We start from the raw sequence: 22,757 nt of genomic DNA on the forward strand, positions 1-22,757 counted from the left end.
GATAGGTAAGGGATTCTTAAACAGCTTTTTCTTAGGAGTGCATGGAAGCCAAAAATATTTATTTTGCATCCTGGCATAAGACTGCTACTGGCTGCTGCCACAGCGCTCTGCTGTGTGGTGACACTGAGCATCACACTCTGGTGCTGTGCTGAATGCAAGACACCTGTGGCTGATCCTCACAAGGCAGCAGCAGGGCAGAAGTGTCTTGGTACACAGGACATCACCCTTCTGACACCATCAGGGTCAAAGGTGGGTTTAAATCCCGTGCCTGCTTTCTGTTCCGTGCATGCAGGTGAAAAATAAGTTTTAAGAGCATGGAGCAGAAAAGCTATAAAGGGTGGTTTCTCATGAAAGGCTTTCATGAGAGGAAAAAAAAAATTAAGAAAAAGACAACACAGCAAAGCAAAAAGTCTTGAAATCACATTGGGTAAATTATCACAACTGAATTGTGAAGCTGTCAGCCCCTACCCTGCAAGCTACTTACAGAAGCCAGGCCCATTATCCGAGGGAATGTAAGGGATGAACATCCATCTGGACTTTGTCCAAAAGTAGTGTATGGTGTCTGAAACCAAGCCTTCTCGTTAGCCCAAACCACGTCACACAGAGGCAATATAGATGCTCCAAGTCCAATGGCTGGGCCATTTACTGCTACAATGATAGGCTTCTTAAACTGAATAAAAGTATTCACAAAATTCCTGAAGAGAAACAGAAACACGCACTCACTACATATATCAAGAGTGTAAAATAGACCAGCCCTTGAAAACTCCAAAATAATTCATCTCCACAGTAACATCACTTTCGAACCCAACCTGATAAACTTCCACAATGAGGTGGTTATTTGGTGGATGAGGGGAGAGAGTTGGATATTGTCTACACGGAGTTCAGTGAGGCACTGTCTCTCATGTGAGTTGCATACTCAAGTTGTTGATGTATGAGCTGGATGAGCAGACAGTGAGGTGGACTGAAAAATGTCTGAATGGCTGGCCCAGAGGGTGGTCACTCATGGCAAAGGCCAGTAATTTAAGTGCTGCACCCCACAGGGTCAGTGATGGGTCCAGCACTGCTCATCAGCTTTACTGATGATCTGGATGATGGGGCAGAGCATATCCTCAGCAAGTTTGCTCATGATACAAAACCAGTCTGATACACCAGAGGATTGTGCTGCCATCCAGAGGGACCTCGACAGGCTGGAGAAATGAGCTGACAGGAACCTCCTAAAGCTCAACAACGGGAAGTGCAAAGCACTGTGCCTGCAGAGGAACAATGCCAGGCACCAATATATGCTGGAAGCCAAACAGCTGGAAAGCACCTTGGCAGAAAATGAGCCAAGTTGAACTTGAGCCAGCAGTGTGCCTTTGCGGCAAAGCAGGCCAGTGGCATCCTGCATTGCTTTAGGAGGAATGTTGCCTGGAGGTTGCAGGAGTTGATCCTACCCCTCTGCTCAGCCCTGGTGTCCAGTTATGGGCTCTGCAGGGGAAGAGAGACCCCAGATGGTCTAGCAAAGGGCCATCAAGGTGACCCAAGAACTGAGTGAGATGGGCCTGTTCAGCCTGGAGAAGAGAAGGCTCAGGGGATGTTGTCAATATGTGTAAGTACCTGAAGGGGATGCAAAGAGCACAGAGCCAGGCTCTTTTCAGTGGTGCCCATTGAGGCAGTGGGCACAAACTAATACATGGGAGGTTCCCTCTGAACAGTAGGAAACACTTTCTTACTGTGAGGGTGACCAAACAGGCAGCCAACAAGGTCGTGGACTCTCAGTCTTGGGAGATACTAAAAAAACCCCAGGAAATGGTCCTAGCCAGCCTGCCCTATGTGACCTTGCTTGAGCAGGTTGAACAAGATGACCTGCACATGCCCCTTCCAACCTCAACCCTTTTCTGATTCTGTAAAAGCCTAGCACTGCTCCCAGCCCAACACATCACAGTAGTTGAGCAGGTACAGATTTAACAGCCCCCTGCAAATATCACTGATATGGCACTTTTGGTACATTCATGTGCCTCACAGCTCTCTCAGAGAAGGCTGCAGCCTTTCCTCAGCTCTGGGCACCACAACTGTGGTACAGTCCTGCTTGGTCTTCACTGTATTTACATGCAGCATTGGTGTAAGGTATTTGCCCGTGTTTTTAAGTGAAAGTAGTAAGGTATAAATGAAGATGGGCAAAGCATCAATGATTTTCCTTGAGGAACATTTCTGGACTGCTGGGAGACAGCTTTTCTTAACAAATAAATCTGATTTTTAAAATTATGAACAAACCTATATAGCAGAGCTCTATTATCACATATCACACACCTGTAAACTTCCCCTCCTCATCTCCCTTCTCTTGGTAATAATGCTCTGGGTACTATGCTATTAAGTGACATATGCATATTCTCATCCTCATTGTCAACAAAAAATGACAATTCATTCCAGTGCCCACCAAATATGAATGCTTCACTGTTCTCAAAAAGTAGTGCTTTCAAGAGCTTCTTAGGAAAAAGAATAGTCTTATGTGTATGAATACATACACAGGTAATTTTAAAGTTTGCTCCTTATCTGTGTTACATATTTTTGTATTTCTGCAAAACAGGACAATATTACTATATTGCATTCAGCACTAAGGTTATCACACTGCTTCTTAACTCATTCTAGTGAACTGAAATAGCTACATGCAAAAAAACCAAATCCAAACCTGGAACCATGTCATGCAAGTCATCAAACATCTTGTCCGGAGATCTAAGATAATTTTATTCACGATTTTAATAATGTCTGAATATCCCATAGAGGACCATCTCTAGCACATATATGAAAATACCTTATTTGAAAGAGAGGATGTGTGTTCATAAGTCTTTTAAGTTACCTTTACCCATTTTATTAACAATGAATATTGGGTGAAAAATCAGGTTTGTGGAAGGGCACAAATTAAAATAGTGATGGAAGCTCAGTGCCAAAAGCCTCTGGCCACATCTGAAGTCACTGCATGACCAACTGTTACATGGAATGACTGAAAAATTTCCTTCGATAAAAATAACTATAATAATCTTTATGAACTAACTGTGCCTCCAATGAAACAGGCTTTACATGTCTATGGCCTTTTTTTAGAAACATGACCACTGATAACAACAACAGAAGACAGGGCTCTGAAAGAATATGGATACTCTGGAAGCATGCAAGAGACCATGATCTCAAAACCAGTGCTCAAATGAAAGGTACTTGCTTGTACTGTTAAAACATATCTCCAAGATCCATACTTTTTTCCCATATATGGTGAACTACTTATTAGTAGTTCAGCTTATTTTCTTTAAATGTTAGATTTGGTACCTAGCATTGGGATGATGATCAACAGCATTAATCTCCTGTAAAATATCCATCATTCCACTGCTCTGAACATACTATATCAATTTACTCAATATATATCTTGAATTTTGGTGTATTAAATTTGATTTCCTGAAACCCTATGGCTATTAAAGTATTTTAGTATTGGTTTTAACTGGAGGAGTAGTACAATACTCCCAGTTTCCACAGCTAAATTTTAAAAGTAAAAATGCATGAAATGACAACCCAAATAGAAATGAACAGGGAGCATAAAGAAGTGCTGCACACCATAATGTAAGAGGTGAATGTCTGAGGTATTTTTGAAGAAGAGGCTTTTGAAATAAAGATAAAACAAGCCAGGACACATGATGAAGAATATCCATAAGATGACTGAAGATAATCATACATACCTAATAGCTTCTGCCATTTTAGTGCTTTCTTTTTTTCTATCATCCGTTAAACGTCGTATAAAATAAATAAAGTCAAGACCACAGCAGAAAATGCTACCAACTGCACTGAACAGCACAAGTTTACTGTCATCTGCAGCTGCTGTGTTCAGTGCACTTTGGACTTCCTTCATTACCTGAAAAATAAAAAAAATTTAAGCATAATTTTAATCCATTATTAAAAAGTAGCAGATTGTTCTCTTCCCTTCCTCCCCATGAGACCCTTCAAAATCTTTAATTTTTCCTTAGGATCCACTCAACCATCATATTAGAAAAGTTAACTTTCTTCATTATCCAGAAAAAAGAAAGCTAAAGTATTAGTAGCTTTGCATTTCAAAAATGTAATTAGACTAAGATAATTAAATCATTAAGGAAAGATCTATTAGATGTTATCTGTAACTAAAACACTCATTCAGCATTTCTGTAATTTGGACAGCAGATGGCATATGCAACCAGTACTGAAAAAAAAGAACCTTAATTGAGGCCAAAGCTTTTTTCAAGTTGCACTTTCTAAATCACTGCACGTCCTGTATAAGAAAGTACACATCCACATGTTCAGATAACAGAGTTTTTAAATGCAAGTGAATTACACATAAAGTCAATTGTACTTATAACATCTTGCAGGTAAGAACCTGTATCGTGTTTTTTGCACATTTGCGCCTGAATAACAGGCAGAAATGAGGCAAGGACTTCAAATTCCCTTCCCCTCCCAAAATCAGAATTGTTCTGACCTCTGGATTTAATGAATTATTTTCAGATGATTTTGTTGATAGCAAAATGTGTGTGAATCCATCTTGTTTCCTGACAACAATGTCTCTGTACCGGTACGCGCTCTCCGTTTGTCTCACGCTGAAACGTAGCCTTTTATCAAAGGGTTGATCTCTCCTGTCATCAATAAACCTTCGTTTGCTGCCTGTCACTCCTGTTACAGATGTCTGGATGTTGGTTGTACCATTGGCTGCTAATGCTTCCATAAAGGTGGGTGTACCTGGAAATAGTTTAAACAAGAACAATTACATTTGATTAGCTCGCACGTCTCAAAATCCCTATTAGCATGAAAACATGCAACTCATATTAAGAACACACAGTGAATATGAAACTCAGTCCCCTGGAAGTTACTGAAATAGACACTGTGCACAGAGCAAAATTAAAGTGACAAAGGGATTCAAGTAATTAACATTACCATTTTGAGAATATACATGTAGAATAAGCCAAACAGACCAAATGTCATATACTTATTTTTAGGAGAGAAAGGTGTATTTAACGTTCCTAATACCAATGCACTTCAGTAGGTTAACGGTCTGCTTTCTCCTTTTCCAGCATTTTAAAGTCATTTAACAGCATCAACATCACTAAGAGAAAGCAAAAGCCTTTTGTTTCAAACATCAGAAGTTATTATAAAGAAAAATACACTTAGAATAAATCAAATAAAGAACTTGATTGACAAGATCATAAAAAGCCTAATACTCTTTAAAGAAAAATGGAAATTAAGAAATACAGACTACACTTCTTTGAGAGGAGCACAAGACCCATGCAGTGATGGATATTTTAATAGATTCATATACAATGAGATCTTTATCATGTTAAAACATTTTTTGCTATTGGAATTGGCAAATAGACAATTATCTTGTGCTGGTCTTGTTCCCAGTTCCTTAGACAGAGCAAGTTTGAAGGCATGCAAGTAAAGAGGCCATTCCTCATGTCACAGAAGGGACAGGTTTTTCTGTAAGTCCACATTAGAAACATAATACCAAAAAATTACCATTCATTAGAAAAAATAAGAGAACATATTGGATCTATAATGCATCTGTATGTTTAGGTCTCCATGCAAAATCTCCACAGAATTTGTCATACTAGAGTAATGGAGTGTGCATAGGATAGGAGGGTTTAAAATATTGGGAAAGTCTGTCAGAGTTCAAGACAGCAAAGTTTTGAAAGACTTTTCCTCAAAATTGAGCTCAGAGACTAAAATTTACTGGAAAGCCACAGCCTTATCTCGCTAACAGGTACTTCAGAACATCATGCATACAATGTCCTAAGTAGAGTAAAACCATGTATAAGTAAGTTTATCAATTAAATGTCATTGATGGATCCTGCTTAATGTGTCATTAATTTAATTTAAAAATATAACTTCTTCAGAAAGATATTTAATTTTTTTGTCTTAATTACAATATACTTCAAATACTTGTGGGTCCAATGAAGACAATAAAGAGGCTCGCTTAAGTAACTGGAATATCCCATATCTCAATATTTTCACTGTATTGAAGTGCTGCTTACTTTGACTCATATAAAGTATTTGAGAGACAGTAAAAAAGAGACTAAATTTAATTAAAATTTAGAACATTATGCATGTTCCTATTTATACTGTAGAAAGTCTCTGGATATAAATGAAATTTTCATATCAAATATTTTGAAATAAATATTTTATTATACATACTTTACGATTAATTAGGCAAGTTGTCTGTTTAAGGATCTATACAATAGTAAGATTTTATTCTACTTTTCTTGGATTTCTTGTTGTATTAGTGATTTAAACCTCTTACCATCTTACTTTTTGTTAAGAAGTTAAAGACAACTCAGTTAAAAACAACTCTTGTTTAAAGTGAAGAGTAAGAAACTGGATTCAGTTTGGGATCAGTTTTAGAGACAGATGAACAAAATGAAAGAGAAAATTGATATTCCATATTGTCACAAAAAATTCACATTTATTTCCAAATTTCCTATGGCTTATGATTTTTTTTTTCATTTCAGCAGAATGAATAAAAACTTGATGTATACAAAATATGAAGATAATGACGAATGCTTTCAATTTTTTTCCCTTGTAAACCACATTATGGCAATTACATTCCTTTAAAAGAATTCTCTTGAAAGGGAGTTTGCAGGAACATTCATGTTGCCACCATATTTCATTAAGAGCACAAGATGAAACAGTATCACTGGCTTAGTTTTCCACAGGAAATATAAATTAAAACTAAAATCACCTCTGATTTTTAAACCCCAATTAAAGATTTTTATGCCTTTTGTCATAGCCATAGTGAAAAATGTGGAAAGTTGGGAGAGTATGATAGACTAGACTAAGCCAAAACAAGGAGTCAGTAAACTTGTGCAAGACCTTTGAGTCTGTATTTTCCCACGACTCATACTTCCAAAGACATACTCAAATACCAGAAAATTACTTTTGAGATGCAAGATACAATGATTATATACTTTGAGAGACAAAGCTTCTGGCAAGAGAGATCAAGATGTAAACACCACAGGCCAATTTTCATGCTTTTGAACTGGCAAGAGACATTCTGAATTTTTATATAAACCCTGTCTACACTTATCAATAGTTGGAGTTTCAAACTGTAAGCAAGGGAGAGCTGAAGCTCAGAGGAAGAAGTCTCCTCTTGCCAATCATGTAAACACACTTCTAGGATGCTTAGGCTGGAATAAAAAAATCTGTCAGTTTTAGAAATCATAACTCTGTGCAAGGAGACTTGGCCAGGCAGTACAGATCAGAAAACGGCACCAAAGGAGTTAAAGCATGTTTATGTTTGTCATTATCAATGTAATTTTGGGACCCTGTATGTTTGGGACAGCACAGGGGGTGTCTTTCTCTTGGCATTTGGTCCTTGGAAGCAAAGGGACAGCTCAGAGACATATGCAGTATGCAGACATATACAGTACAATGCAGTACTTCATTTTATATACACACAGGCAAAAGTGGTTTTGCCACTCAGTCTTGAGCATGTTGCAGCAAATAGGGACAAAAAAATAAAGTGCAATTGAGAGTTACCTGTATTTCCATAGATTTCCTCATATGAAAACTTTGCATTAAGGCTACTTACCTGCAGGATAATTAGAACTATATTTTAATAGTTTGAAATAGAGTTTTGTAACAAACCAGAAGCAGTTCTACATTTCAATACATCAATGAAGATAGCATATCACAGATAAAACACCACAGCCCTCTTCTTTCAAACTGTGCTTCCAGAAATAAGTAAGAATTTCGGAAAAAGGCATTTTACCCTGGATATTGTCAGCTAATGCAGAACTGTTTGTTGAAGAGGTAAACAAAGAGCTTATAGTTATTAAAAAACCCTTCCATCTGCAAATTATTAGCAATGTGATCTCAGAGGTGAAGACAGTACTACTACTGGACAAAGCCAAAGCTTCACTATATAGATGCAAAGGGAAGTTAAGAGAAGTACTTTGTTTTGCAGCTGCTGACCAAAACTTGGTAACAGTCAGCAATTTCATGCACCTACCCTTGGAGGGTAAAAACCTAAAGCTATGAGCAACACATAAGAAAGAAACTGGTCTTACTCAAAGACAGAAAATACCAGTTTTGAAAAAGGGGGAGAACAAAGGTGTTTTTGTTAAAAACAAAACAAGTTACACTCAACTTCACAACAATCCAAAATTAAAATCCCAAGCACCTCCCAAAGATATTCAGGTCTCGCTGTTACTTAGAAATTCAGTTTAGCTTACATAGAAAACCTTGTATACAAATACTCCCCTCCCTGCAATAATACTGGGGACACATCCAAAGAGATGCTCTAAAACCAGCCAAGCTTCTTTTGCATGCTTCTTTTTGGGTACATATGTGCTGGTGTTCTTAATTCAAAGGTCTGACTGACAGAGTATGCTGTTCCTGAGAGGCTTAGCAGAGATGCCTAAGGAACAAGCACAAGAACATGGGAGGTGTGAACAATACTGAGTATTTTCTTTAACTCCAGCCATCAGAAACTTAGCAATTACTAAAGTTGGCATGCCCAGAATCATAGGCTGCACCAAACCCCATGTAATTAAATTCTTCTTCCCCGTGGGATTGTCCAATTTATTTTTGAAACCACTATGGGTTTGTCTTCCAAAGTATCTCTTGGCAGAAAGTTCTGGAACATACATGTTGACTTCCTTCATCCCTTTCATCACAGCCCTTCTCCAGATTGACTAGCCCCAGTCTTATTTCCCCTTTCTTCTTCCAAAAGCCAGTCCAAGTCTGCCATTCTCCTCCATGCTTCTTCCCCTTCTACTAAATCTTGGAATAGGGCCCAAAATGGGACACAATATTCAATATGGGTTTTGTTTTTTTAAAAAACTTCCACCAAACAGATGCTTGCAGAAAACTACCCAAAACAAACCCAAAGGCCTTTTCCTGAGCAGCAACACATAGCCAGGAACCAGTCACTGTTTTATGTTTTGCTATAGGCACAGTTTGGCATGTAATTCTGTTTTGTCCCCTCTTCAATGCCTGGCATTCATCTGCACTGAAAGTCAGCTCTCATTTTAATCATGAAATCACTCAGTATTTTCAGAGAAGCCTTCAGTGTTCACACAGAGCTTCAGGAACTCTCATGTCTTTCCTGTATCAGCCTGCACCACTTATGTCCTCTCCTACACTAAGTGATGAAGGGGTTAAAAACAAGCATCCCACTTGAATAAGAAAATGAACAAACACCACCAGCAGCAATGTCTTGAAGTGTTAACTGCAAAAATAAAACTGCAGCTGTAACTGATTACAACTCAAGTACCAGACAGGGAACAGTATTATCTGGAAAACTGATTGGAAAAACAACCTGAATTTTCAATGAAAAACAAAATTACTAAAATCCGGTGCTAGAAGCTAATTTTTTTTTTCCGCAAGTCCTTCCTATACTTTCACTTTTCATTGTATCCTGTATATTCAATCCACAAGAGTTCAGCATCAGTTGTCCAGTGCAGAGTGCCTCACATTTAATTTTTTGCCTACAGAGGTGATTTGCTACATGTTCATATGTACTAGCAATCTCTAACTGTAAACACTGTTAAGCTTTTCCAGTCTTAGCTCTGCACTACATCAACTATTTCACATGAGACAGGAATTCCAGACAGTGATACCACAATGCAAACATAATACAGAAGAGTTTTCAGTATTTTTTCCACTTCTTCTTCAGTGATTACACAGAAAATATCTTAGAATTGTAATTTATTGGCACAGACTAGAGAAACTAAAAATGAGGGTTCTAAACCTCCTATATATGTGCCCATTTTTTGTCTGAGTATGCATATCAATAACACATTTTCGAATCAAACAGAAGTTCCACTTCCTTTGAAACATTACTATAAATATTTGCAAGAAAAAAAGACCTCAACTTATTGTACATTTTATCTAAAATGCTGATTTGCTCCACGTTTCCAAAAGAGCATTCAGAATGTGCTGGTCAGTTATGTAAGAAAGATGCACTTCAGTTAATTCCTTCCAGAATAAGATGTTCCATTGACACAGAGCACAAACCAACAGTGTAACCAGCAATACGTTGTGCACACGTTAGAACCAGCATTAGAATGAACATCTCCAAAGATGCCTTGGAGGACAGAAGGTGGGCAAAAACTGGTATTTCTTCAAATTACATGATCACTACAATGATACCTGCTGCTGATACCCCTCTCAAACCTACTACAGTTGGGAGGGTGGGAGTGCTGTAACATTATCCTTTCTAAACAAAGTTAACCACTTTTGATTCTGTATCAAGGAAATAGTTACACAGGGAACCAACAATTAGATGTTCTTCAGCCACCTTCCGTTGTTTTTGCAAATATGTCACATTTCAATAAAACAAGGACTGTAGGTTTTAAGCACAGATTAACTGACAAACTATTATGTTAGAACTTGGTGGAACATCAGCAATGGGAAACTTCAACTCAGCAACAAGCAGTCATGCAGCGGCTGGCAGGCTTTATTGTCAATGTCTACCTATCTTCAACTTGTAAAAAGTCCTTTTCTCATGCTGCTTAACTCCTACTTTTTTCCATATATTTTGTATAGATGTTAATTGTAAACGTCACTTTGAAACATTGCTCCTATTAAACTTACATTGAAATCAGGACGCTGTTGTTGTGAACAAAATTAACATGAGAAGAGAAACACGTACCCCAGCAATACTTCTCTACTAAATTGTTTTCAAGTTTTTCCATCTTACACTAGCTTTTAATCTTGACTGCCATGTCACATTTAGAGTAATATAGTCTACAACAGTCTTTTTCTCCCCTTGTGTAGATAGTTTTCTCTGTTTCTTTGATTACCTACAGCATCAAATATCTTTATATGCTATTTTAATATTGTTAGGAATAGGGCAGCATTATTGGTCATATTGAACTTTAGTAGGTTACAACCTATGTAATTATTTTTGCTTTTAAATGTCTTTTCTTCTCAGAGCATTAGCATCCATGTGAAGATAAACTCATAATGCCAACCAAAAATGCAACTAATCAGAACATAAAATTCTATTACTGGAAGTGGGCAACCAATACAAGAGAAAATGGTGTTTCTTCACCCTGAAGTTAAATAGGCTTACCTTAGCCTAGCTGTTTTATATAGTATAAGTGGAATTAAAAAATTAAAATAAAAAAAAAAGGGAATAACAAAACACTAGACCTAAGGTTTGTTAACACCATGGTCATAAAACCAACAAGGATAACATTAATAATACATAAATTGGTAACATATCTTTTAAGGAGTATGATTAAGTTTTACTGTCTTTGAAGAGGAATTGTGCATTTTTATGCATAACATATTAACTTTCCACAGTCTCACAGTGGAAAGAAAATGTCCCCCTCCAAACAACTCCAAAAGATTTTCCAAATACACCTCCACTCTTATTATTTCACCAAAAATAGAGAAAAACACTCCTCAGGTAAGCAAACTCTTTTTCTCCTTTATAATGGCATCAAGATAAATTAGAACTGTTTTCCCTTCCCCTTCCACTGCAGTTTTAGCCTCATTTTGGAGTGGTTTGTCTTCCACTGAATCTATAGTCAAGATGCTACTGACAAATAGAAAACAGTGCACATGACTGTTCTCACCATTTTAGATGGCTGTAAGGAAAAAAAATATATATAAAAATTCCCAAGTGCCTCCAATATTAATCCAGTCAAGAAATCCCAGCCATATTTCACAGTAGCGTGCACTAAAGTATTTGATGTGGGAAGCAGGAGTTAGTTTCATTTCTTTTTTTCACTAGTGAGTACAAATAAGAAAAACCTTTCCCAGGTTACAGACTCCTTTTTAAGGTCCTTTAATGCTGGGAATACTTCATAAGGGAAAACTCTCTATCTTGATATTTTTAGAGCTGCAGGTTATGATACCACAGCATTCATTCAAAATGCTATAAAATTTGAGAGTTAAGCAAGGACATCTCTCGAGGCTCATCTACAGAGGAAAGCTATTGCAAAATAGGCTAAGGTTTAAACTTGAAGTATGCCCAGCTATTTCACGCTAACTCCTAAGGTGAACACATTCTATATTAAGAGCACTTCACTGCAATTTAATCCAATCCCCAGAGTGATGTGGAAAATGGCTCTCTTTCTATGGGATATCAGTGTCCTAATGCAAGGCTCATCTAGAACACATACTGACAAAAAACATCCTTAAAGTTTCACCTATAGCTACAAACATATACGTGCCATGGTACACATTATATAATGCTTGTAAGGATATTAAAACATTCTAAAACATCTTAGCTAGATTGTGAATGAAATTTAAATAGATGGTATGACACTATACTGACAGAACACTTTCATTTACCTTCTTTTTGAAAACAAATGTGAATACTAATTGGCAGGTCATTCTTATCACATAGGCAAGGCTTTCAACACCAGAGTTTGCAAGAGTTCCATTTACAACTGCCCCCACAAACACTTGGCATTTCAATGTAGAAAAGTAGTAGACAGAGAAGGCTCACAACTTGCAGAGGTTCAAGACACTGATGTGCATGTGTTAAACTTTTCAGGAATGCTGGGATCAGAGTGCTAGAATGAGCATCCCTGCTGGAAAAAAGCACCTCTGTTTTGATGTATCCACCTCAAGAAGGTACACGTGTCTTTCCAGCCACTATCTGATATCTACTATTCATAGAAGCTGACTCAGCCTCCTATGGGATATGCAACAAGAGGTTCATTAAGAGATGGCAAATGAACCTGAAGCCATCTGCCAGTCCACAAGGGCACAGAGCTGTGTGCCATAACACTGGGCACTGTACCTGTGTGCCACCAACTACACTTTGTATTTGAGAAACTTGAAATACATAATGTTGCTGGCTGTTACTGACACAGGCAAACTGTTCTGCAGCAACACCCTCTTATCAGAAATTACTGACCTTGGAAAAAATAACTGGCTGGGGAGGGAAGGCAAAGAGCAAAAGAGGAGTCTGATTTTTCTAAGAGGTTCCCAAAAACCTCAAGTGAAACTAAACATTGCAGTGCTGGGTATTTAGTCCTGAGCCTTGCACTGACCACTTCTACTGCCTGAAGGGGTGTGGAGCAAAAATCAAGATCTGGGCATTGGCACCAGTGGGAGAAAATAGGGTGAAAAGAAGATTAGAGGTCTTGGGAAAATGTAAACACAGCTTTAGGGTCCTCTGAAAAATGGGACATTCAGAAATGCACATGCCAAGTAGGTTCTTACTTTTGATTCAGAGGTACTCAATGGAAAGTAGTCTCCACTAAAGAGTCAAGGATTTGAGCTAAAAAGATTTCCAAAAGACCCTACTTTTTGGCAAAACACACAACTGGTACTTACACCACATCTAAAGAGGCATTCAAAAATTGCTCTAGAAGCAATCTCTCCAACAGTTTCCCCAACATTTTGGAAAAACAAGCCCACATTAAAAGTGAGAGGATGAAAAGTATCTTTGGGTACCCCATGCAACAGGTACAGGATAGTCAGATGCTCTGAACTGAAAAAGTAATTCAGAACAGTCTATCACCTTGCCAAATTTGCCCTTTTATACAGTTGCAGAGGAATAAATTCTAAATATGATCTACTGGCAACAGCTGAAAGGAGGCAGTGACAACCTGTGCTTTCAAACTGAATCTGGTCTCTCCTGTGTGTGTTTTTGCTATACTAGCTATGATCAGCACATATATGAGGACATGCCTCAACTGGAGAACTTGTGGAGCACATCCAAAATTAATCATCATAATCATCATCATCAAGCAAAAAAATGCTCCGCCAAACAAAACAAACAAACAAACCAAACAAACAAACAAACAAACAAAAACCCTCAGAGAAAGTCCTAAAGTCAACACTAGGAGACTACCAAGAGTGAAAGAGTCAGATCAGATATTTTGCATGAGGTAAAAATACGACATCCTTCCCCAATTAGACTTTGTCCTGTATCACTGCCAGCAATTACTAGAAAACACAGGAAGCATTTGTCTTCACATCATTTTGTCCCACATCTTGACCACAGAACAAATGGTATAGTTCTCAATGTGTGGGATTTGCAGAGACAGCAAAGATCTTGAACACAGCCCTCATAATGAGGACAGAGATTTGCTGGAACAAGTCTAGACGCCCTGGAATAGATTGCCCAGAGAAGTTGTGGATGCCCCATCCCTGGAAGTGGTCAAGACCAGGCTAGATGGGGCTTTGAACAACCTGGTCTAATGGAAGGTGTCCCTCCCTGCCAGTGGCAGAGGGGATGGAATTGGGTGATCTTTAAGGTCCTTTCCACCCCTAACCATTCCACGATGATGGCCACAAGTCTTGGGAGAATGTCCATAAGAACAAGTTTTCATCAAATTTTGCAATAAAGTGGTAAATAAACAAATAAATAACACACCACCACACCATCCCCCGCAAATGCCCGTGATAAATCACAAGGAAATAATCACAGCTGAAAGCAGTGAACAGAGAAGGCATCTCAGCCAGCCAGCAGCTGGAAGGACTGGAGGCAGTGAGCTGCCCTTACACAGCAGGATGGATCACATGCATGGGTCCTATTTGGGTGTGTGCTCTTAATATTGCTGAGGAAAGCAACAAGCATCTACGTAAAACCTTAGACTTTCTATTCATTGACTGTTGTCATATTTATGAACAAATTATCAAAGGAAAAATCTCACAGACAAAAAGCCTGAACTGGTAAGTCCATAAACCACTAATTAAGTAGTTAACACATGCTGCCATACATAGAAAATGGTTCAGAGCTGCCAAAGTGGCTTCCCTCAGGCTACAAAGCAAAGAATATAGAAGCCGGGATTATTAGTTACAGGTGGTCCCAATCCCCAAAAGCTATTTTTCCTGTAAAAATCTGCTTTTATGAAGTACTGGATTTTTTTCTTTACAGAAGCTGTAAGTTAAAATACAAGTACCAATAATGATACTATTGAGAGACAGAAGAGACAGCAAAAGAAGCAACAGAATTAGCATTATGATATTTGAGACATATTGTTTCAGCAGCACCAATGCATAAATATGAAACCACAGCCTCCAAACTATTACAAAGACCGATACTAGGAGGCTGAAATTTTGAAGTGGGGGGGGAATCAAGAAATTAGGAAGTTACATCTGTGGTAGAGAAAACAACCAACCAACAGAAAAGCATGTGGTTTAAGGCAAATTTCCAAACAAGTTTCATAAAAGACAAACCAGTTCAGGTCTGCCTCAGAGAGCAGGACTTAGCAACTTCTATCAACCCTACCAAAAGCAAGGGAGGTTTAGTTAGGTACCATAATGCCTGTTGCTACACAAATACCAAGAACAAAGTGTATAATGTCAGACACTTTAAATCAAGGTGGGCAGCGGCTTTGGAGAGAATTTTATAGTTTGTGTAGCTGACAATAGGAAAGTAAGGTTTATTTGACTATTTGGTGATGCAGGCAGGAGAACATCTTTTCACGGGAGTCATACATACATACATACATGTGATGTGCTCACAGTTCAAGCGCAAATTCACAGATTTTTAAATACATTATCACTGCAAATTCATGGAAGGACTTAGAGCCACAACCTCTTATTTTGAAAAAGCAAGGAAAAGGAAAAGAAAGAAATCCACATTTGAATTATGGGCTTGCAGGTTGTTACAACTCCCATTGCTGCAATTCTTAAGTCCAGCACTAAAGCCTCACATGTACAGTGGGAAGCTCATAAAGCTGTGCTTAGACTTGTATTTACTAAGAGGTGGTTCATGTGTGACAGGCTCCGAACATTTTTAAGTACAGTAGATGCCTACAATGCTGACTCTTGCCTTAGGAAACAATCCATTAAAAACTTACAGGGACACAAAAAATATCAAGGGGAGTCACTACACAAAAGACAGAAGAATTACTATAGAGTAATGCAAAGATTGTGTACACAAAAATAATGGGAATAGTACACAACCAGCCACAACTGTGAGCTCAATTTTAACTTGGAAACCACTTAAACATGTCATAGATAAGACAGAATGATAGATGAATTACATGACTGGTTGTTTCCTGAAACCTGCCAGGGACCCACCTGCTCATGTCAGATTCCAAACACTAAACAAACAGAATGGAATTCAAATTTAATTTCTACCAAGACGAATGCTGTGCAATTTTGGATAGTTGTGTTATGTAAAAAGATATTCCATTAAATACTTTTCAGACAAATAGCAAGATACCCCAGGCACGAGGGTCTTAAAATGAAACTGAACTTATACAGTAATTTTCTTCAGGAGTGAGATGTAGCTTCAATTAACTCCACATGGTTAAACAGGTCAATAGAAACTGAGGGGAAAAAGAGAATATGCTATACTTACAAGAAAATAGGAAGTAAAGAACACTGGGAAGAATACAGGGAGATGCTAAAACAGATAAAGAACGGGTATTAGAAACGCAAAGTAAAACTCTGAAGTTCTCATAGTTACAGATGCTAAACACAAATTATTTTTCCAGTGATAAAGAAAAAAAGAGAGAGGATAATTAGACCAAAACCAAAAGTGAAATGTAGTGTAAGCTACAAAGTTAATTAAAATACTAGTGGTGAAACCAGCATGCTATAAGAAACCAGAAAAATATTTATAATGGGTATGAATATATTGAACGTAAAACAAATGACAGACTAAAAGGATTGACCATGGCAAGACTGCTGACTGATAGTAAAAAATGAGAAACAGACAAATGTGATAGTCTATATGGGAAATGTATCATACCACGTGAAATACCTCCAAGACTTGCTTGCTTAAGGACTAGAAAATTTGGAAGGTACCTAGGGTAACAAAATTTGTAGTGATGTAGTTTCAGATATAGGTGGAAGTAACACCTTTTAAACAAGGCAGCCTTAAACCTCTTCAGTTTATTTTTGTTTATAAACAAGACTCCTTTCACAGTCATGTTTCAAAAGTGTCCTTCCAGTTAAAAGCTACTGGAGATCCAAAGCAATACTCAGGAGAGCCATACTGGGTACCACAGAGAAATTTAATCTTTTTACAAGAGGTCACTCATTACTTGGAATATATTTTACCAATACTTTGCAGTTTCATACCATTACAAATGATGAATCAGAAGCTTCCCTATCATATATACTTACATGTAAATTTCAAGATTTAAAAATAATAACCTCATCACAGCAGCAACCGTATTTTGCTCAGCATCAAAACTGTATACATGGATTATTTATCCTTAGTTCAGTCAAGTAGAAAATACGTTTAAAACTAAAAATATTCTATCCAAAATTAATTTTACTTTCTAAAAATCTTAAAACATACTGACACTCTGAAGTGGAAATTTGTAGCAACAAAGATTTCAGGGTTATTGTATAAGGATGGTCTGTGGACATTCTCTGTCATTGGCAGTTTGAGATACAGAGTTAGTAGAAACTGCATCTCCATTTGATCTCAGAATATGTTGCCATATCATTAATGTGTTATCCTAAGATCAACAGTTAACTGGAACAAAAGTTATTGCTTATGGTTTTCCATTCTGTTCTTATCTATACATCAACATATTGGTGTTTTGCAATCATAAACACCTTGTCTTTTTTTAGTTACAATAGTTCATGACTTTTCCACTCCAGCCACATCACAAAAGACACCACACCATCAGATATTTCCCCCTACAGCTCAGTTAAAATGCTATCAATCTCAAGTTTATTTTCAAGCTGTTCTTTTATATCATCACAATTAAGAAAAATGTTGCAGTGGAATCATACTTTTCAATAATTTTTAAACAAAATTATACACTTACTGAAATTTCTAAAAGAATTAATGTGGGTTTTGTTTTTCAAAGGGGGATTACTCCTTTCCTGACCTCACCTCTCACCCCACAAAACCAGGTAAGAGACTACAACCAAGAAGCAGCACAATCCTATCCTGGCTCATATCAGACCAACACTGCAAATAAAGTAACCAAGTTCATTCTTGCTACAAGGAGGAAGTCTGCTGCATGTCTGTCCTTGGCTTAATTGCTCTTGCCAGCAGACTGGCACTCTGTTTAGTTGGTAAATTCAGGAAGACCACTTCTTCCATAAGCCTCAGCATACTCCTGTGACCTGGGCAATCAGCGCACACCGAATTCCTTTGAGGTACTTTAGTATCAATCTAGTTTACATAATATCAAAATTAAGATTTGTTTCCTTTCACTGCTCTGTTCCTTCCTTGTATAACCTGCCACGAGAAACAAGGCACTCATAGCAGGTATTTCTGCCTAACCCAGACACAAGGCAGCTGGGTTCCCTTTAGTACCCTCCCTCCATCCACTGGTGCATCTGCTGAACCATTCCAGAGGTCAACCAAATTCCAGTTTAAAACCATCACCCGTGGTTTTACCTCCTTTGTTTTTCCTTTCCCAGTCTCAAGTAAGACAAATGGAATTCTAAACCAAATTTACAAAAACCATTAAATACCGTTCAACCACTGCTGAGTACCTGAGCAGATGTATTAGTGCTTTCCTACTCTAACCTCATTATTTGGACAGAAATATCAACTTCTGACTAAGTGTCAAGAAATGAGTAATAAACTGACATAAACAAATGAAGACATGCCAAACCCCCCAAAAAACTGACAAAAATAATGTAACAGCAGGAACAAGTCAAACATTTTTGTGGGGTGCATTGGGTTAACTTTCAGCCTGATCATCTCCCATATGCTGCGGCTGACCAGGAGCTCATGGGGAAAAGGTAAGGGAAAGAGGACAGGATAACATGAAAAGCACCATGTCTAAAGATAACAGCAACATATTTTTGTCCATTTTACTGACTAGCAAATAACAATTAGCATTTTATAACCTGCTTCCTTCTGCAAATCTATCTTCTAATATTTCAGTTCCATGGCTACAAAATACAGAGATTGGGAACTACTTTTGCAAACATAATGTGACTTGTACTTTAGAACACATCTATGGACTAGCTTATTTTTACTGTAGAAAACAGCCTGTGATGTAAACTCCTTAAACACTCCCAAAAAAATCACGAGAAAAACTGTTGCAGGTGTCTGCAAGAGAAATACAGCGCCATTTCATTGCTGCCATCAATTTGTAGTCTATGAATGCTTAGCTAGAGAAAAAATGGAATGAAAAAAGTTGTCACAGGAAAGCAAATGTGAACAGGATGTCCCGCTGAGACATGAGCTACAGTGGGAGGTGGGAGGTAAAGCCACGCATCCGCTGAGGCTGCCACAGCCTGCAGTGGGATGAAGCACGAACAGGGACAGTCACAGAAGTGTGACTATTCATCACCTCCTCTTCACAAGCAGGGTCTTCCCTGCCTGCTAGGTCCAGGCAGCAGCAGTTTTGAGTACAATAAATGCTAGAGTAGACTACAAGGGATAGGAAAAGGGTCTAAAGTTCAAGCTGAGGCTTCACAAATCAGTCTAACAAATGCTCCAGCAAGCCCCCAGAAATGTTGTTAGAGAGTGCCCTGACGTCTCTGAGAATTATATTGGTGCAACATGTACTCAAAAAGCCGATTTAGGATTATTTAGTTGCCAACTTTGTCTGTCTTCTGAAGGACACAGAAAACAGTGCAAAGAACAAAGACTCTAAAGCTGTTAGGAAAGGTTTTATTCCTAACCTCTGATAAATAGTAGATTTCACTGCAAAACACATTCCTTCCACTTGTCATGACACGTTGCCCGTATAGATGCAGTACTAGGGACACAGCCTAATGGCAGTGCTGGGTTAAGATGAATTTAAAGGTCCTTTCCAACCTAAATGACTCCATGATTAGCAGCCCATGAAACAGTTTTGTTTCCAGAGACTCACACTGTTGCACCTTGGATGGTTCTCTCACAACCCCAAGACAAGTCTTTTCACTGTGCATACCAGCCAGAAACCAGAAGCCTTTCCCTTCCTTTCAGGATGGTTGAGGTTTAAAGTTCAAAATTTCCCCTTCTTTTTCATCTAGCTTGTATATGTTCCCTTAACATATGAAAACCCAGTGTGATGACCATGAAGTAGGAGTTAATCAAATGCAGAAGTGGGCAGGCAAATAATGGATTTTGCCACAGAGGGTAAATGGGAAATACAACATCAAACTTGCAGAGGTGGTTCTTTTGAGATTTACTTCTTTTGTTTTGAGATTTACTCCTTCTATGTAAGTTTTCAAACTGCTCTGAAGTAAAAATACTGCTTCAGAACAAGGTCAGATATATATTTAATAAATTGTAGTAATTTGTAAGTAGAATTCTATTCTTCCCTGTTCAAAGCTTAATTTTGTTGCCATTTCTATTGTTAAAAGGAATGTTGCCTGTATTCATTCAGGAATAATAAAATTTTAGCATTTACTACTAGAGTAATGTAGTAGTTTTAATTCTTTTGGTGTATGAACATGAAGCCATAGTCTTCATGTTACTTGTTCCGAAGATAAGTAAGAAACATAATAAAATTTGCAAACACTAATACAGCAGTTAAATCACTGGATTCTCCTTGAGGAAGGTTAAAATTGAAGCAGAACAAATCCAGCACTATATGCTACAGGTCGATTTAAAATTGATCATAACTTTAGTCCCACATGTGTTTAGCTGAAAGAGAGAAATTATTTAATTGATGGTATGGTTTCTTTATGTGGTAAAGGGAAATCAGTGGCTTGAATTCAGGCCTGTCCTGTTTCAAGATCACCCTTTGAAAGGGTCTGTAAGTGATTTCACTGTGCTTTGGTAACTTAAATTAAATGTCAGTGGTCATAAAGCAACTGGAAACAACAACTTATTACAATTATTCTCCTTCCAAAAATACCTCCTCTCCCAGTCAGGATTCCACTACAAAAGCCAAAGCATCTGTCCCACACAGGCTCTGTAGTAAGCTAGCACTGATGTCTCTGTACAGTCACACTACACAATGAAGCAAATAACCAGGACTCACAAGCAAAAAAAGTGAAATACAGTCCATTTAAAATAATGTAAATCCACTGCTGTGTGTGGCAAGTTGACCTTATTATATTCCCAAGAGGTGCCTCATAATGTTCTGATACAACCAAACACTTCAACAAGTAAACTCAAGCCAGATTGAAAGCAAAAATTCCTCCCATTTTGTAGTTCTCACAGACAAAAAAAGGTTCTACAGCAAACTAAGCATCTCCAGACATGCACATTATTTTCAATGAAAAATATCCTCATAAAACTCTGTCCCCCTACATCCCTGACCAGCTAGAGTTATCAACACTTCTGATGTCCCGAGGGCATTTACAAAAGCAGATGGCATTCTGACTCTATCACATTGCCTAAAACACCTTCTGTTCCACCAGATGACCCTCAGAGAAAAATGTACCTCCATTTTGCAGTTCCTTGCTTTTATTCCTGCACACTGACACAACGGTTACTAGCTGGCACATTCTTTAACCCCAAAGCTACAGGTGTTTCTCAGTGACCCTGATGGATTCTTCTGCATGTGAAAAGTTAGAATCAACAACAGCATCTACAGAGCAGTCTGAGGGGAAGGAGGCTGGATTAGATGACAAAGGTCTTTTCCAGCCCTATTTCCTAGTATTCTGTGATGCATATATGATCACACTATGTAGCACTTTTGCCTTTTTTTCCATTTGACCTACAGACAGTTGCTTTTCAACAAGCTGGAATACAAAAACTAGGTACCTGGAATCATGGTATTCAGGTGCAGATTAGCAAACTGTAGACCATGACAACAGGATTCTCAGCTAACTGCTGCTTTCAGTCCTAATGGGGAGAGCTCTGCCTGTGTCCTTGAATCAACCCTGGAGGGAAAGTATCCTCCTCTGTGGAGAAGCCTGAATATTTGTCTGGGAAGCCACAACCACAGCTCCAACATATGTATCTGCACCTCTGCCATAAAGCTTAGGATCTCATTCTATGTAAGGTCTTTATAAGAACATTCCTATGGATTGCAGTCTCCACTCTGAAATGATCATTTCTGCAATGATCTCAGTGATGTAAAAATTACTCTTGTTTTACACATTATTTGTAACATACTTCCAAATCAGAAGACTGGACTCTATGACTGGGTACAAGAAATGATAGCCTTCTAACAGTTTCAAAATAATGATGAGAAAGCTAGCCTGGGGTAAGAGGAAACTTCCAGATGATCAGATTAAAAATGACAATTCCATTATTCTTCAAGGGTAAGGAACAAGAACAGCCATTCATCAGGGGGAACTACTAATCTCCTTAGTTTCAGCACAACCAAAATACTATCTAAATTAAATATGGGTGCTGTTATTGGATAAACTTTGTGCAATACCTTTTGGACTGCCCAAGGGAGTTTATGGCTAACTCTTGGAATCATTCTCTGTGATGATCTTCTGCAATGCTTGGTGTCAAACTAAAATTTGACAGGGTTACAGCTAGAGAAGTAAAGCCAATCTGATTCCCCAAATATATTGGCATTCAAGTGAGGACCATAATAAAATCACTTTTCCCCTGACATGGGGGACTCTGGACTATCTGATATCAATATCAAGAGTGGACATAAACAGTTCAAGAATGCCATGCTTCTCTGGCTTACTGCATTTATCAAGGTGTGATGATGACAGTTGATTTTTGAGGGTATTTCTTCCCTTTCTTGGACTTTCAGGGGTTCTGCAACTGCCTGTTTTGTCCAGCATTGCCTGATGTTACTAGCTACTCATGAATGCTGAAAATTAACTGATACACAAAGCATATGGGGGAGAGAAGGGGAAATTAGGTTTTCCATGAGTCTCAGCCAGAGCAGAGCCAGTTCTCTCTTGAGATGCCTTCTTCAGGTTCCTCCTTTCCACTCCCACCCCCAAATCAAGGAATACTTTGTCGGGGAAACATCATCATGAGGCACAAGAGTGTTCAGTAGCTGAAGAAGAGTTGCAGGAGGGTG

The 22,757-nt window shown here is 38.2% G+C and overlaps 1 protein-coding gene across 2 annotated transcripts in view; it reads right to left on the reverse strand.

Annotated features, from left to right (window-relative positions):
- The window catches only part of CDYL (chromodomain Y like), a 105,657-nt gene that overhangs the window by 6,746 nt on the left and 76,154 nt on the right, over positions 1-22,757 (reverse strand). The window contains exons 3-6 of one of the 2 annotated variants that reach the window (XM_085051979.1): positions 16,262-16,306; positions 4,469-4,725; positions 3,702-3,874; positions 485-695 (exon numbers count right to left, since the gene is read on the reverse strand). In XM_085051979.1, coding sequence (XP_084908105.1) covers positions 485-695; positions 3,702-3,874; positions 4,469-4,725; positions 16,262-16,306 — 686 coding nt within the window. The remainder of the gene's footprint in view (positions 1-484; positions 696-3,701; positions 3,875-4,468; positions 4,726-16,261; positions 16,307-22,757) is intronic. The other variant, XM_085051980.1, reaches the window with a different exon arrangement.

The sequence above is a fragment of the Lichenostomus cassidix genome, chromosome 2, assembly GCF_008360975.1.
Source record: "Lichenostomus cassidix isolate B80296 chromosome 2, HeHo_3.0, whole genome shotgun sequence".
NCBI lineage: Eukaryota > Metazoa > Chordata > Aves > Passeriformes > Meliphagidae > Lichenostomus > Lichenostomus cassidix.